Source organism: Rhinopithecus bieti, unplaced genomic scaffold (assembly GCF_001698545.2).
Source record: "Rhinopithecus bieti isolate Rb0 unplaced genomic scaffold, ASM169854v2 scaffold_19858, whole genome shotgun sequence".
In the NCBI taxonomy this organism is placed as follows: Eukaryota; Metazoa; Chordata; class Mammalia; order Primates; family Cercopithecidae; genus Rhinopithecus; species Rhinopithecus bieti.
In genome coordinates this window covers 1,589,207-1,606,641 of record NW_016810077.1, presented here as the reverse complement: position 1 = coordinate 1,606,641, position 17,435 = coordinate 1,589,207, and the positions used below count along the sequence as shown (strand labels likewise).

Sequence of the window (17,435 nt, the reverse complement as noted above, 5' to 3'; positions counted from 1 at the left end):
GACATTCATACAGCCAACAGACACATGAAAAAATGCTCATCATCACTCGCCATCAGAGAAATGCAAATCAAAACCACAATGAGATACCATCTCACACCAGTTAGAATGGCAATCATTAAAAAATCAGGAAACAACAGGTGGTGGAGAGGATGTGGAGAAATAGGAACACTTTTATACTGTTGGTGGGACTGTAAACTAGTTCGACCATTGTGGAAAACAGTGTGGCGATTCCTCCAGGATCTAGAACTAGAAATACCATTTGACCCAGCCATCCTATTACTGGGTATATACCCAAAGGATTATAAATCATGCTGCTATAAAGACACATGCACACATATGTTTATTGTGGCACTATTCACAATAGGAAAGACTTAGAATCAACCCAAATGTCCATCAGTGACAGACTGGATTAAGAAAATGTGGCACATATACACCATGGAATACTATGCAGCCATTAAAAAGGATGATTTCGTGTCCCTTGTAGGGACACGGATGCAGCTAGAAACCATCATTCTCAGCAAACTATGGCAAGAACAGAAAACCAAACACCGTATGTTCTCACTCATAGGTAGGAATTGAACAATGAGAACACTTGGACACAGGAAGGGGAACATCACACACTGGGGCCTATTGTGGGGAGCGGGTAGGGGGGAGGGATAGCATTAGGAGATATACCTAATGTAAATGACGAGTTAATGGGTGCAGCACACCAAATGGCACAAGTGTACATATGTAACAAACCTGCACATTATGCACATGTACCCTAGAACTTCAAGTATAATAATAATAAAAAGTAGGGACTGGGTACAGTGGCAAACACCTATAATCCCTGCACTTTGGGAGGCACCTCGCTTGAGCCCAGGAGTTCAAAACTAGCCTGGGCAGCATGGCAAGACCCCATCTCTTAAAAAAAAAAAAAAAATTTAGTTAGCCAGCCATGGTGGCACACACCTGTATCCCCAGCTACATGGCAGGCTGAGGTGGGAGGATCACTTGATCCCAGGATTTTGAAGCTGCTGTGCGCCATGATCACGCTACTGCACTCCAGCCTGGGCAACACAGCAAGACCGTATCTCCTATCTCAATCAGTCAATCAGTAAAGTAGGTAGATATGACTTAAGAGCTGATATAACAAATTTAGAAATCTTGGAAATAAAGTCAATGAATTATAAAATATCAACAGATAGAATAACTGGACTGTACTCAGTAGCATAAAGAAGTAATGAATTAAACAAGAGTTCTGAGTTTACCCAGAGCCCGGCACAGAGAGAGACAGGAATCAAAACGCACACTCATAAAAGACAGACTGAGAGACACTAACATACATCTCAGAGTAACTGTAGAAGAAAATGGAAGAAAGGATGGAGCAATATTTGAAGAAATATTTGCTTTAATTTCCCAAAATTAAAGAAAGTCAAGTCCTTAGTCCCAGATACGGAGTAGGATTAATCCACATATATTCAGAATTAAAGTGAACCTGCAGAAAATCCTGAGACTAAAGGTAAAATCTTAAAAGCTACCTTAAAGATAGATTGTGCACTAAAGAACACAAACTGACAGCCAGCTTCTCATCAGAAAAAATATACGGCAGGGAAAATGTAATAATATTTTTAAATGCTGAGAGGAAATTACTATCAAAACAGAGTTGTATAACTTACCAAATAATTACTGAAGAAGGAAAGCAATATAGGAATTCTCAGTCTTACAGGATATATGAGTTTCCCATCCACAGACTTTTATTAAGAGTTATTAAGGTGTACGCTTCAACCAAAAGGAAAATGAACCCAGGGAGAAGTTATGGGATCTAAGAAAACTAGTGACTCATAATTTAATAAATATATAAACAAACACAATCAAGTACAGATGGCAAAAAAAAAAAGGTGTTTCAAAAGACAGCGAAAACAAACTCAGAACAACAAACTGGTCTAGTTCAGTGGGTAGTTACAACATATTCTTGGAAGTGGTGTGGAGATACTAAAAATTTTAAATGTACATTTTAAGAAATTATAGATAACCTCTAGAAGATCAGAAATACAGTTGCTATCTTCCTAACCAGCTGAGAAGGGGTTGGGTGGGATATAGGAGATAGAGAAAAAATGACCAGTGCAGTAGAAGGCAGGAAGGAGAAGGGAAAAGTATAAATGAAAATTAAAATCTAGAAATAAGTGCAAATATCCAAATATGAGTGAGCAAAATAATGGATTAAGTTCACTTATAGAAAGAAAGGAGTGGTTAGTTTTTTTTTTTAAAAATTCAAAAGGCAGAAACCTAAAATATTATAAGGGTAAAATAGAGATTAAAAGATAATATAACACAAATACCCAGAAAAGCTGGTAGAGTAATGTTAATATTAGATAGCATTTAGCCCTCCCATCTTCAAGAATACACCTTTATCTAAACAAGGTATATATTTAGTTTTCTAATATGCACAGGTTCTTGTAACCACCACCACAAACACGATACAGAAGAATCTCAACACCCCAAAGAATTCCTGCTGCTGACCTTTGCAATGAACCCCCCAACCTCAGCCTTTAACCTCTGATCTGTTCTATGTCCTCATCTCTCTGTCCTATTTTTCAGAATGCCTTGTAAATCAGATAGTATGTAACCTTTTGAGACTAACACATTTTTTAGTAGCAAAACTCCCTACATGCATGTCATCATGGGAATGTCTTCCGTAAATTATAGTACATCCACAATATGTAACTCCATGGCACTTAGAATGAAGTAGATATCCAGGTGCCAATGTATTAACAGCTTCAAGACATACCATGAAAGAGAAAAACTCAGGGTGCAGGGACAATACATCTAGTAAGATCTTATTTGTTTATATATTGTGTACATGTAAACGCACAGACATAGATCTGGAATGGTATACACCAAACTTATCAGGGCTCACGAAGGAATGGCAGTGGGAATAGGAAGAAGGAAAGGGAGGACTCTACCTTCTGTGTTAAAAATAAATGTTTTGGCCGGGTGCGGTGGCTCACATGAGGCCTGTAATCCCAGCACTTTGGGAGACCGAGGCGGGCAGATCGTTTTGAGCACGGGAGTTTAAGACCAGCCTGGGCAACATGGTAAAACCCCATATCTACAAAAAAATACAAAAATTAGCCAGATATGGTGGTGCATGCCTGTGGTCCCAGCCACTCAGGAGGCTGAGGCTGGAAAAGCACTTGAACCCGGGAGCTGGAGGTTGCAGTGAGCCAAGATCATGCCACTGCACCCCAGCCTGGCAACAGAGCAAGACCCTGTCTCAACAATAAATAAATGTTTTTTTAAAAGACAGATTTACAGTAGCAAAAAAATAAAATACATAGACATAACTTCATAATGTACAAAATCTATGTGAGAAAACTATAAAACACTCCTGAAAGGCACAAAATTAGATGCAAACAAGTAAAAATACACACTATAAGGAGGAAGAATCAACATCATGTCAGTTCTTAACTTGTAAAGTGATCCCAATAAAAATACTACTAGGATTTTTTTTTCTGTATCTACATAATTTGATGATAAAGTTTATTGTGAAAGACAAGCACAAATTTGACACTTGTCACACTAATTACTGATTTAGATGTCTCACTCCTGTGCTTGACTTTGAAGGGCTTTTTGTTCTTATTGGTATCCCAAACATAACAACTGACATATAGTAGATACTACTCCAGAATGATTGACTTTTCCTGAGGCACACTCAGAATTCAGCATGTATGTTCTACATGTCTGGCATGTAGTAGATAAGCTGCCTTTGTTTATATGCTCTTTGTTATTTCAGGCAGTTTCTCTGAAGCTAAGTGGTTTTATTTTGTTTTAACCTCAGCCCCTTGGTGTCTCATTCATGCAAATGTGGTACCTTTTCAACTGGTTATCACAGGTGGATTCTACTTTTCACTTCCATACTTTTCTGGCAACTGCCTAAATAAGTGTCATCCTGATGTGTCTTAATGATTCTAACAAAGGACTAAGACTAAACGTACATCATACAAAAATGTAGCCATAAATATTATGACTTAAAATAGTGAAAATTTCTATTAAAAGGCCCTAATTTCACATTGACCATTCAAGGTATTTCAGTATGCAATAAAGTGTGCGCATACTCCACTTAAAATGCATCTCTCTGTAATCCCAGCACTTTGGGAGGCGACGGGGCGGATCACCCGAGGTCAGGAGAATCGAGACCATCCTTGGCTAAATCCGGTGAAACCCCGTCTCCTTACTAAAAAATACAAAAACTAGCCGGGTGAGAGGTGGCGGGTGCCTGTAGTCCCAGCTACTCGGGAGGCTTGAGGCCAGGAGAATGGCATAAACCCAGGAGGCGGAGCTTTTGCAGTGAGCTGAGATCCGGCCACTGCACTCCCCAGCCCTGGGCCAAACAGAGCGAGACTCTGTCTCAAAAAAAAAAAAAAAAAAAAAAAAAAAAAAAAAAAAAAAAAATGCATCTCTAAGTCTGATAGTTACAATTTAAAATATTTGATTTCTCTTCCTAATTCGAACAGCATTTTCAGGCAGGTTTGGATGGGTTGTTCCTTTTTTTAGAAAGCTTGAATTTTGGCCTATGCTTCTCTTGAAACCCTTCCCCTCCCCCATAGAAAGCAAAAGCAAGAAATTCAACTTATTTCATTGACCTTAGAATTGAGGAAGGATCTTCAAGATCCTCTTTTATCTTTTCAAAAATAGCTGTTGTGCTTTCTCAATATGATGATTTGCAGATCAGAATTGAAGAATCCAAATTTTAATGAATCCATTTAACCAGTTATTGCAACCCTTGGGTTTCTTTTCCGTAAGTACTGCGTAGATATTATCACAGTCATGGAACAAGTTTATGTGTACATTTTTCTCTCGAAGGATTTTAATTGGGAAGCCTTGAGGAGTGTTTTATACTCCTGGTGTCAGTTGTTCCTAAAGATCCAGAGGATAGGCAGGGCATGGTGGCTCACTCCTGTAATCCCAGTACTTTGGGAGGCCAAGGTGGGCAGATCACAAGGTTAGGAGATCAAGACCAGCCTGGCCAATATGGTGAAACCCCATCTCTACTAAAAATACAAAAATTAGTCGGGTGTGGTGGCACGCACCTGTAGTCCCAGCTACTTCGGAGGCTGAGGCAGAAGAATCACTTTAACCCAGGAGGCAGAGGTTGCAGTGAGCTGAGATCGTGCCACTGCACTCCAGCCTGGGTGACAGAGCAAGACTCCGTCTCAAAAAAAACAAAAAAAAAAGGTCCAGAGGATATTGGGTCAATCCCCAGTCTAATGTCCCCAGGCAGGTTCCTAGAAGGATTAGGTTCCCATGGTCCCAGTTTCTGCTTCCATGGAAACCCTTAGATTACCTGTCCCAGGTAAACTCTGTATAACTTTGATCACGGCGTGAAATTTGCTGTGATTCTACAAAATGCATTCATAAAAGGTGTGGCTGGCGTGTGTGTGAGTGTGTGTGTGTGTAGCAGATTTTACTAAAGATTTGAGAGAGATTGAAAGGTATTTGTATCTCAAAATAGAAATAATGAGCATATACTCCAACCACCTGCTGTGTGGCTTGACCTAATTTTCTTCTTCCCTTCTAGCCTGTCCGTGCTCTCCTGATTCACCTCCTCCTACTTCCAAGCCTGTTCACTCCAATGTAAAGTAGGCAGTTTAGCTGTCTCTTTGTACCTTGGCTTAATCCGACCCTTGCTCCCAGTGTCTCATTCTTCTGTGTCCCTCTTTTCCTCCTTCACTTAGACATTTTCCTTACCATAAATGATTTCATTCTAAGAATTCTCGGAATTCCCATAGCAGCTTTTAGAATATTAATTTTTCTCACTTTTATGCATTTTGGATCAGGTTCCCTTGTTCATTTTGATTTTTTTTCTTCACCACTTCCCCCAATTTCTTCCCCCTTTTTCTCTCCCTCTTCCTACATAAAGACACCATGTAACTCCATTCTCAAGCCTTTTTCCTCCAAAAGCAGCTGAGAGTTGCCCTTGAAAGAAAATGGTGGAATGCTTCCATGTGATGATGTGTGTGGATGAGCTGCTGGTGATTAACTGAGCCTCAGGGCTTTGTAAAAGGGGATGCGGTTGGGCACTTTCTCCCTGCCCCTACTCCAAGCACTCTTTCTTAGTCCTGTACCAACAGCCTGAAACCCTACAACTATTCTTTTGAGATTTGCTTTGTAGCCTTTCTTTAAGGCTTGTTTTCCACCCTGATCTTTAAATTACTGTGTAAAGAAAAAGAAACGTGAAGTATAGGTCTGATTAGGCAGACTTCTCAAAAGGATAGGAAAGATAAAACAAAAACTTCCTAATTCTCACAGGCTACTGTTACCCAGACATGGCAAAAACACTGTTTAACCTTTTTTGTTAAAAGAGGAAGGAAAAGGAGAAGGAGACGGAAGAAGAAGGAAAAAGAAGAAAGAAGAGAAGAAAGAAGAAGCCTGCCTGCCTTATTTTTTTTTTTTTCCTTATTTTTCTCTTTGAAAATTCTGATCCTTTTCCCAGTTCTTCCCAACATTGCAGTGTTCAGAAATACAGTTTCTATTTAACACGGACGGTAACTTCCTCTCTCTTGTAGCTATGGCACTGTTTAAATCTTCATACTGTTTACTGTTGGACCTCTTAACCTGGCTGTTTCTTTTCGTAGTCCTGGATTTGACAGCCAGCCCTCACATTCTTTTGGAATTCTACTCAGAGCTGCCTCTCTGCAGGAGTCCTCTTGTGATGTGTTCCCTCAGCAGCATGAGATGCTACTGTTCTTAGTGACTAAATTCCAGTATTGTTTTCTTCTCAGGGCTCATTTCTGGGTGATTAACAGCTTTTAGAAAATAGATCACTGTCTTTGTTCTCCTGAGATTTGAGTAGGCACGCTTCAAAAAATATCTTCATGAAGGAATGAAAGAGAAATATGAAGTCAAAAGAGTGAAGAGAACTTCTGGAGATTGCCTGTGGTGTAAGCTTCCTACGCTGGGCTGTTCTCTACAAAGCCATCCTAGCAGAAGCTAGGTGAAATGAGAAGAATGTGGGGAGTGGTGGAAGAACACTAGGCTGGAAAGAAAAGACAGGTTTAAATTCCTGTTCTGCCATTTCCTAACTGTGTGAACGTGTGCAGGTCATTGAAGTTTTCTAAACCTTGGTCAGTTTCTTTTTCTGTAGAATGGAAAGAATGTGACCTAATTCTCCAGCATGGCAGATTCCAGCTAATTAGACATTTTTGTGCAAAATATAAAAGCGCAGTTGCACTGTGTGGCCATAACCCCAAGTGCACACAGCTGAGTGAGAGGTACACAAGCTAGATTTCAACCTACACTTGCCCTTCAGCTGGGCACCCTGGTACAGTGCATCACCTACAATCCTATACGGCAGCCAAGTTCCTGAAGTCCACTATCTTCTTCCATTAGGAGCAAGCCTCGGGAAGGGGTCAGGCAGGGGTACAGAAATGGGGCCCACTTGGTTGCTTAGCAGGAACTTAGCACCGTAAGGAGATGAGAAGATGCCTCCCTTTTTACCTTCTATTTAATCTTGCTTTTACACTGATTCCTCTGTATTTGCTATTTTTTTATTTTTTTATTTTTATTTTTTGAGACAGAGTCTCACTCTGTTGCCCAGGCTGGAGTGCAGTGGTGAAATCTCAGCTCACCGCAAGCTCTGCCTCCTGAGTTCACTCCATTCTCCTGTCTCAGCCTACCGAGTAACTTGGACTACAGGCTCCCGCCACCACGCCAGGCTAATTTTTTGTATTTTTAGTAGAGACGGGGTTTCACCATATTAGCCAGGATGGTCTCGATCTCCTGACCTCAGGATCTGCCCGCCTGGGTCTCCAAAATGCTGGGATTACAAGCGTGAGCCACTGTGCCTGGCCTGTATGTTCATCATATAATTAACAATGTCATATTAACAATAGTTCAAGGGTGTCACTCTTGAAGAATGTGCTCAAGGAAGCACATTCCTTTTCCCTGCTGATCTCTGGTCCCCTCCCTCTGCCTACTTCCCAAGTTGTTGGAGCATTAAATGAGATCATGAACAGGAAAGCATCTGGAACATGATCCCAAGCCCTTCTCTTTTATGTTTCTTCAAGATAGTCTAGTATTTGTCTGGGCTTTCTCCTGGTGGTTTTTTGTTTGTTTGTTTTTTGTTTTTATTTTATTCCAGGGGTTTCCAAAGTATGGTGCTTGAATCCCAAGAAATATGATGAATGCTCCATTGATATGCGAAATAAAAGTGAAAACTTTTCTCTATATTTATTTTAAACTTGAAATAAGTTAGCTTTTTGATTATTTGACATATTGATTGATGTCAATATTCATTAATTATAGGAAGACATAAATATAGTGGGTAGGCATACTCAACATTTTCCTCTAAGTAATAGAAATGTTTGAAGACCACTGCTGAATTCTCACATCTCAGTACCCATCTGAATCCTCTAAATGCAATCGCATTTGTTCTTACCTGCATTCTTTTGATTTAAATAGTAAATAGTTGCCCCCTGCTTTATCTTCCAAGACAGAACTTTATAATTCTTGTGGTGAAACCTCCTCTCTTCCCGCAATCTCATTTCTTGTTATCTGCATAAGACATGGCAAGCAGTAAGCCTTTTCCGTAAAATGTGACTTGCTTCTGCAAAATGATTTGTTAAGATAAAGTCAAATCGGGATCCTTCTGACTTAATCCTAGACATTCGGGAAAATGCGGATATGGGCTCTGGGTCTAGGTGATTCTGAGCTAGATGACATTAGGCAAGTTACTTAACCTGAGTCCATGCCTCAGTCTCCTCATCTATAAAATGGAAATAATAAGAGTACTTGCTGTCATCTGATTAAGAGGGCAATTAACAGAATTAATGCCCATGACTTTATGAAAAGACGATCAATTGCATATTAAGCACAACAGAAGTTTACTGCTGTCATCACTGTAATCACCATCTTCATCTTCATTCCTGGAAGAGGTGTCCTGCACACCCAGACTGATGACAACCCTGAACTGGAAGGACTATTGGCAATTTTGGATTCATTTCCTTTCTCAGCAAATATACACTGGTGGTCTTGCATGTACTAGACACTTTATGAAGTGTTGGGTGCTTCACTCTGTCATCAGCCTCACGCTTCTATATGGTGGGATGCTAGTTCCCTTGTCACCAGCTTGTGGTCACCTTACCATGCTATAGCAGACCACTTTACAATGGGTTCAGTTTCTATGCCTATAATCAAGGTAAAGGACTTTGATGTGGCAAAATCACTAACCACTGTTGGTGCAGAATCACTAAACATTGTGGATTTCCAGCCATTTGACATTTTAAGGTACAAATAGACTTTCCCTGCATTATTAATTCCACATGTCATTGCTGAATACCCTTTGGTTATTCTTTCTTTGAATTGTCAACTTTTTGTTCATAGAGTTCCACTTACATGGGCCTCCTCCTGAAGATGATTCCTCTAGGTCAATTCAATGTGTATTCTGTCACATCCTACCTTATCTTCAAAAAGGGTGCATTCATTCTCTCTTTCCCAAATTGCAATTTTTTGAGTCGGCTGGACATTCTTACAGCTTAATATTCTTTTCAACAAACTGAAGCATTGGTAGAAGGATGGTGGTTCTCAATGTAATATTTTGTGTGAAACGCTAGCAAACCTAAACAATTATTTTACTATTGAACACTTCTGTATTTTTTTATCTCTCTCTGAAGGAATAGTTTTTATAAAAGCTTAGCAAAATTTCCATTACATTCATTCGTATTAATCTATATATACAGTCTAGAATATGTATAGAAAAAGAAGGGGGAAACAAAATAGGAATTTCTTTCATAGTTCCTCGTTCTTATCTTTCTGCTTCTCATACACAGACTGATACAATCTTTGGGGACATCTAACTCAAGATTGAGTCTGAGAAGGTGATATACTTCCCAGATTGGTGACTGATTCTCCCAGAATCCAGTGAGAGACTTGCTAATTTTTTTTTTTTTTTTTTTTTTTGAGACAAAGTTTTGCTCTTGTCGCCCATGTTGGAGTGCAGTGGCACGATCTCGGCTCACTGCAACCTCCACCTCCTGGGTTCAAGCAATTCTCCTACCTCAACCTCCCAAGTACCTGGAATTACAGGCGCCCACCACGCCCAGCTAATTTTTGTATTTTTAGTAGAGACGGGGTTTCACCATGTTGGCCAGGCTGGTTTCAAACTCCTGATCTCAGGTGATCCACCCGCCTCGGCCTCACAAAGTGCTTGGATTACAGTTGTGAGCCACTGCGGCTGGCTGCTAATTTTTTAAAACACATGAATGTTCCCTAAGTATTTATTTTCTTGTGAGTTGTTCTATGACCTGAAAAACCACTGTTTTATGTCATAACTTAGACATGATGAACAAAGTCAGATATTTCATTTTTCCAATATATGAGCTAAGAATAAAATCTTGGTGCTGGAATTGAACGTTGTATTCTCCAGGCAGAGGAAATAGACATTTATTGGATGTTACTGATGCTTTCCTTGCAGTAATGACATTATGAAAGCTCTTTGAGTAATACAATTTGAAAATATTATTTCTGTGTTTCAGGTCATGCAAGACAAGATAATCTGCCTTCCGAAAAGAGTGCAGCCTGCTCAGAACCACTCTTCCCTTTCGAATGTCTCTCAAGCAGTTGCCAGTACCACTCCACTGCCTCCACCTAAACCATCTCCTGCTAACCCCATCACTGTGGAAATGAAAGGCCTGAAGACAGATTTGGACCTTCAGCAGTACAGCTTTATAAACCAGATGTGTTATGAGCGAGCCCTCCACTGGTATGCCAAGTATTTCCCTTACCTTGTCCTCATCCATACCTTGGTCTTTATGCTCTGCAGTAACTTTTGGTTCAAATTCCCTGGCTCCAGCTCCAAAATAGAACATTTCATCTCCATTCTGGGGAAGTGTTTTGATTCTCCTTGGACCACACGGGCTTTATCTGAAGTGTCTGGGGAGGACTCAGAAGAAAAGGACAACAGGAAGAACAACATGAACAGGTCCAACACCGCCCAATCTGGTCCAGAAGGCAGCCTGGTCAACTCTCAGTCTTTAAAGTCCATTCCTGAGAAGTTTGTGGTTGATAAATCCACTGCAGGGGCTCTGGATAAAAAGGAAGGTGAGCAGGCAAAGGCCTTATTTGAGAAGGTGAAGAAGTTCAGGCTGCATGTGGAAGAAGGCGATATTCTATATGCCATGTATGTTCGCCAGACTGTACTTAAGGTTATCAAATTCCTAATCATCATTGCATATAATAGTGCTCTGGTTTCCAAGGTCCAGTTTACAGTGGACTGTAATGTGGACATTCAGGACATGACTGGATACAAAAACTTTTCTTGCAATCATACCATGGCACACTTGTTCTCAAAGCTGTCCTTTTGCTATCTGTGCTTTGTTAGTATCTATGGATTGACGTGCCTTTATACCTTATACTGGCTGTTCTACCGTTCTCTACGGGAATATTCCTTTGAGTATGTCCGGCAGGAGACTGGAATTGATGATATTCCAGATGTGAAAAATGACTTTGCTTTTATGCTTCATATGATAGATCAGTATGACCCTCTCTATTCCAAGAGATTTGCAGTGTTCCTGTCTGAAGTCAGTGAAAACAAATTAAAGCAGCTGAACTTAAATAACGAATGGACTCCTGATAAACTGAGGCAGAAGCTACAGACAAATGCCCATAATCGACTGGAATTGCCTCTTATCATGCTCTCTGGCCTTCCAGACACTGTATTTGAAATCACAGAGTTGCAATCTCTAAAACTTGAAATCATTAAGAACGTAATGATACCTGCCACCATTGCACAGCTAGACAATCTTCAAGAGCTCTCTCTGCACCAATGTTCTGTCAAAATCCACAGTGCGGCGCTCTCTTTCCTGAAGGAAAACCTCAAGGTCTTGAGTGTCAAGTTTGATGACATGAGGGAACTCCCCCCCTGGATGTATGGGCTCCGAAATCTGGAAGAGCTGTACCTAGTTGGCTCTCTAAGTCATGATATTTCCAGAAATGTCACCCTGGAGTCTCTGCGGGATCTCAAAAGCCTTAAAATTCTCTCTATCAAAAGCAATGTTTCCAAAATCCCTCAGGCAGTGGTTGATGTTTCCAGCCATCTCCAGAAGATGTGCATACATAATGATGGCACCAAGCTGGTGATGCTCAACAACTTAAAGAAGATGACCAATCTGACAGAGCTGGAGTTGGTCCACTGTGACCTGGAGCGTATTCCTCATGCTGTGTTCAGCCTACTCAGCCTCCAGGAATTGGACCTGAAGGAAAACAATCTGAAATCTATAGAAGAAATCGTTAGCTTTCAGCACTTGAGAAAGTTGACAGTGCTAAAACTGTGGCATAACAGCATCACTTACATCCCAGAGCATATAAAGAAACTCACCAGCCTGGAACGCCTGTCCTTTAGTCACAATAAAATAGAGGTGCTGCCTTCCCACCTCTTCCTATGCAACAAGATCCGATACTTGGACTTATCGTACAATGACATTCGATTTATCCCACCTGAAATCGGAGTTCTACAAAGTTTACAGTATTTTTCCATCACTTGTAATAAAGTGGAAAGCCTTCCAGATGAACTCTACTTCTGCAAGAAACTTAAAACTCTGAAGATTGGGAAAAACAGCCTATCTGTACTTTCACCGAAAATTGGAAATTTACTCTTTCTTTCCTACTTAGATGTAAAAGGTAATCACTTTGAAATCCTCCCTCCTGAACTGGGTGACTGTCGGGCTCTGAAGCGAGCTGGTTTAGTTGTGGAAGATGCTCTGTTTGAAACTCTGCCTTCTGATGTCCGGGAGCTAATGAAAACAGAATAACTTATTTTTCGTTAAAGTTTGACTGAAACATGCTTCTACCAAATACAGTATGAATAATTAGGTAGTCTTAATGCCTTTCCTATTTTAATTTTTTTTTCCTTTTCACACAAAACAAAAATGTACACAAAGATTGCGTAAGGAGTATGTATTTTAATAAAATTTAATTGTATTTTTTCAATATTAATATTTTAAAGTTTTATTTGTCTTGAAACACAATGTATCTATTATCTACTGACAGAAAGAGATGGTTCCATTTGGTTTTTTGTTTTTGTTTTTTAGTTCATTCTTGTGGAAAGGAGGGAATTACAAGTTGCATGCTTTTTGGCATTTTTTAAATAGAGGAAGATATTTTGCCAAGGCCATTTGTAACTTGTTTACACCTGTACAGGTTTCTTATTTTTGTTTTCATTATGTGTGTATCAAGGAATCTGTGCTAGTTATTTTATTACCAGCTGCCTTCTCCATTGGCCAAGACCTTCATTCAGTGGAACTTCACATAAGTGCATTGTCATAGAGTATTTTAAATGTTCCCCTGCCTCCAACAAAACCCTAAATTGTATTATTTCATATATCTGACAGTTCTTGTTATCCTTAGGCAAGGTTTTTGTGAGGGAAGAAAATAATCTTTAGTGGCTGGTATGTTTGAATTAGTCCTCTATCATTTAACTTATTTGCATTTTACCAACATTTTTAAAATATTTAAAACCTAAATACAGAGGCTCCTCCCACCTTCATCTCAATACTGCTATGTAGTCCTGGTGAACAACCTTGGAGAACCTAGATTTATTTTAATATTCTAGTCGGTAATTACATTTAAAAATCATAGAATTAGAAGCCTGGTTTTTGAGTAATTTAATCATGTTTCATATCTTGATTGATATGCGGCTGCATCAGATGGAAAAAAAATTTACTAAAGCACCCTGTTAAAGAGCTGGTGTGCTCCAGTGAGGCCCTCTCTTTTTCTCAGCACAGTGTGGCAGTGGTAATCTATTCAAATTTTGCCTGTTGCACAAAATAATCCAGTTATATATACAGTCAGCCTTCCGTACTTGTGGGTTCTGCATCTGTGGATTTCACCAACTGTAGATGGAAGCTGTTCAAAAAGGAAGTTGTGTCTGTGCTGAATATGTACAGACTTTTTCCTTGTCATTATTCCCAAAACAATACAGTGTAACAACTATTTAAATAGCATTTACATTGTTTTAGGTATTATAAATTACCTAGAGATAATTTAAAGTATATGGGAGGATGTGCATAGGTTATATGCAATTTCTGCACCATTTTATATCGAAGATTTGAACATCCTCAGATTTTGGTGTCCGAGGGCATCCTGAAATCAATTCCCCATGATACTGAGGGATGACTGGATATTAATCGATTTCCCTCAAGCCTGCCCTTGCTGTGAATACTAGTGCTACAAGCACGGGAACTCCATCTGCTGTCTGGCTGAAAATATGTATCTCATCTAAAATTGTTCATTGAAGTGTGAATACATTGCTAAGTGGTTGTTGCTTAGCAATAATTTTTGCCTGACCATCAGCAGAGCTTTTATTTACCTTTGTACTTAAAATCCAACATAGCATGGGCTCTTGGGCAAAGTATTTCACTGACTATTAAGCATGTAGAACAGGAAAATGAAATACACTATTTGTGCCCTTGACCCAGAACCAGAACCATTGATTATGAGAACTTTGTTTTAGGTACCAAATTCACATTGACTATTTTCTGAGCTCTGGACTGATCCTAGTAAGTTTTGTGACTTAACATTGAAAGAAAGTAGAAAGATGCTTTGGGTTTTCCAAATGTTGTTTTTTAAAATTGCTCCTTGGGTGAATTGACCCAATGCTACTTTGACTCGTATACAGAAACCAATGATGGGAATTGCTCCTCAGAAATGTGTGCCTAAGTTGTGTTTTCAACTTTACGATACATCATGGGGTGAAGCATTAGGGAAAGAGATTCTTTTGATTTGTTTAATAATCTAATTATACAGACCAAAGTGCTTTAAGTTTCTGCTCTATGTTAATGTTTTAGAATGGTGATTTTGCTGATTAATTTAGACCCGAAATTGAAATAATGTGCTCAGAATAATAACATGGTTATAGTTCCTGTATGATAAAGTATTCAATTTCAGAATATTGTTGGAATCCTGAGTTTGAACAGTGTGTTGTATTCAGTTTTAAATACATAATATCTGTTTTAAACAAATAATTTGTTGGCCGATTGTCCATGGTTGAGCATGACAAAAATACCTTGTTGAAAGGCAAGCTTAGGTAACTGCTGGCAAAACACCGAGTGCACTATTTTTCTGGATAAAATTTATAGTTTTTTCTATATTACCCTTCAAAAGGGATCTCTTCAGGTTAAAATCATGCTTATGCTGAAGTCTTTATCTGATGTTAACTAAAATCTTATATGGGTTCGTAACCGAGGTCACTAATAATTCATTTTATCACTTGTAAAATTTTGCTCAAAATTCCAAAAAATATTGATTTGGTTTTAATGATTTTGCAAGCTGACCCCAACCTAAGTTTTGATAACATTTAGTAAGTCAGTATAGCTCTATGACTTCATGTTATAATTAAGAAGGAAAATTCAGATATTCCTATTAGATTTTATAAACCTTCAAAAGCCTCAAACTTAATTTTGAGTCTAAATCTTCTGACACTGGCCCTTTTAATATTGTAAGTTTTGTTCACTTAAGTAAAAGCATTTAATTACTATTTAGCCTTTAAATGGGAAACTCAGGTAATGAACTGCTGACTTTTCTAAAGTTCTTCAACTGATCAATTCAGTATAGAGGGATATTTATCTAATCACTTTCTGTATTTTACAAGTGCTCTTTCTAAAAAGGAATAACTAGTATAGTTCTATTTCCCCAGTCTCTATAGGACTCATGAGAAATTGCTTGTGTAAATATAAAAGCACCATATGTGTTCTTAACTCCTATGGCTGCTTGAAGCTCATGATGGATAAGTCTTTTTGTCAGTTTTAATTGTTAAGTACAGAACAAACAGTTGTTTGGTGATGGCCTGGTTGAAAGAGAGCATATAAGTATATCCCAATAGAACTCACCAAAGACCACACCTCAGAAACTATTGCATTTTCTTGTTATGTGTGGGGTTTGATTTGCTTTTTTTTAATACAGCTTTTTTAATATAAAGATTCTTGATACAATGAAATCTCTTATTTCAAGTGTTTTTCTTATTCTTCACCCACCCCTCCCCTACCATTGTATTTCCCATCTATTTAAAGGAGTTTCAACAATTTACATTGCATCGTATGCAGTAGGTACTGCTTTTTCAGAAAGACTTGGAAAACACACCTGCTATGAGTATTTTGTTCAGATGTAGCCATTTACCTGGCTCTCAAGTCGTCTTTGTGGAGAGGGTCTTAGACAAAAATCTTCCTTGTATTTACTTGGGGTAAGTGAAGTCCAAATTCTTAAAGTATACTATTTCAGGATTGCTGATATTAAAAAAGAAAAACAAAATCATTATATCTCTTATTAACACTTCCCCCAAGAAGGGTTGTGCTGTTATTTATTTTCTATTACAAGAAAAGTTCATTCTTTAAGTAGTTTCTTTTACCCTCTAATCTAATTTCATACCAAATACTTGATCAATAGAAATGATATATTTCAACAGCAAACATTCCTAATCCATCGTTATAAAAAGTGTCAGCAGTACTTAGTAGTGAACAGATAAGGTCAATTTCAATATAATTCCACTTTGCTTTTAGAGACTAAATTAAGATTCAATTAACATTCTCCTATGATTTCTTAATGTGATAATGTGATTCAAACAGTCACATTGTTAGTAGGATCTTAGTAACTCAGGATAGCGTTCCATACTAACCTCAAGTTAGCAAAACAAATTATCTAAACAGTTTGGTTCTTAGGAGACTGCCTAAAAGATCAAGAAAATTTTCTCATCTTTTCTTTTTGCTTAGAAACATTGCAAGAAAACTTGGATAGTCTTCACCAGACCTGCCATGATTTTATAAGATTTAGGCCTCAGTGACATGCTTCTGAAAGTTTCCTGCCAGCCGTCTAAACTAAGCATCCACTCATTCCATCTTCCCAAAGTCACTCACCGATAAAGGTAGCATCCTTAAGCTCATTTTTGAAAGGTGGAGGAGGATCTCCCCCTGCCCGAAGGAATTTTTTTATCAGAATACCTTGAAAGGGGGGTATATAAATTTGGAAAACTTAATTTCTTGGCTGTGTTTGATAACAGTTCCTATGCATGGTTTTTAATGTGATGTAAATTTGTTTCTTTCTTTGGAATACCTCTCTCCACCCCAACTTTATTCTTCCTCTTTAATGAATATTTTTATTGGAGTTCAAACTCCATGCCTTATGTGCTCATTCAGTTTTCTTTTTGCCCTTTGTTTATTCTGTCTGTATGTATGTCAAATGCTGGCAAAACGGTCAAGAAAATGCTTGAAAGTTGATTTGTCATAGTGCAAACTCATGATAAAATGTCTTAATGTTATTTGGATATGTAGTACATAGAAACAGAAAATAAAGTCATTTTATAACTTAAAATAGAGATTTGTTCCTCTCTTACTCATTTTTAGAAATCATGTTTATCATTTGCATTTCTTAAACTATTACTAAGGCTCCCTTTTCTCTGCAGGAAATAA

The 17,435-nt window shown here is 38.5% G+C and overlaps 1 protein-coding gene across 6 annotated transcripts in view; it reads left to right on the top strand.

Moving 5' to 3' along the window:
• LRRC8C (leucine rich repeat containing 8 VRAC subunit C) overlaps nucleotides 1–17,339 on the top strand; it is a 116,153-nt gene extending 98,814 nt beyond the window's left edge. For 4 of the 6 annotated variants that reach the window (XM_017891262.1, XM_017891259.1, XM_017891260.1 and 1 more), the window contains one exon: nucleotides 10,515–17,339. In XM_017891262.1, coding sequence (XP_017746751.1) covers nucleotides 10,515–12,788 — 2,274 coding nt within the window. In that variant the 3' untranslated portion in view covers nucleotides 12,789–17,339. The remainder of the gene's footprint in view (nucleotides 1–10,514) is intronic. The other 2 variants (XR_001889021.1, XM_017891258.1) reach the window with 2 other exon arrangements.
• Nucleotides 17,340–17,435: the final 96 nt, after the last annotated feature.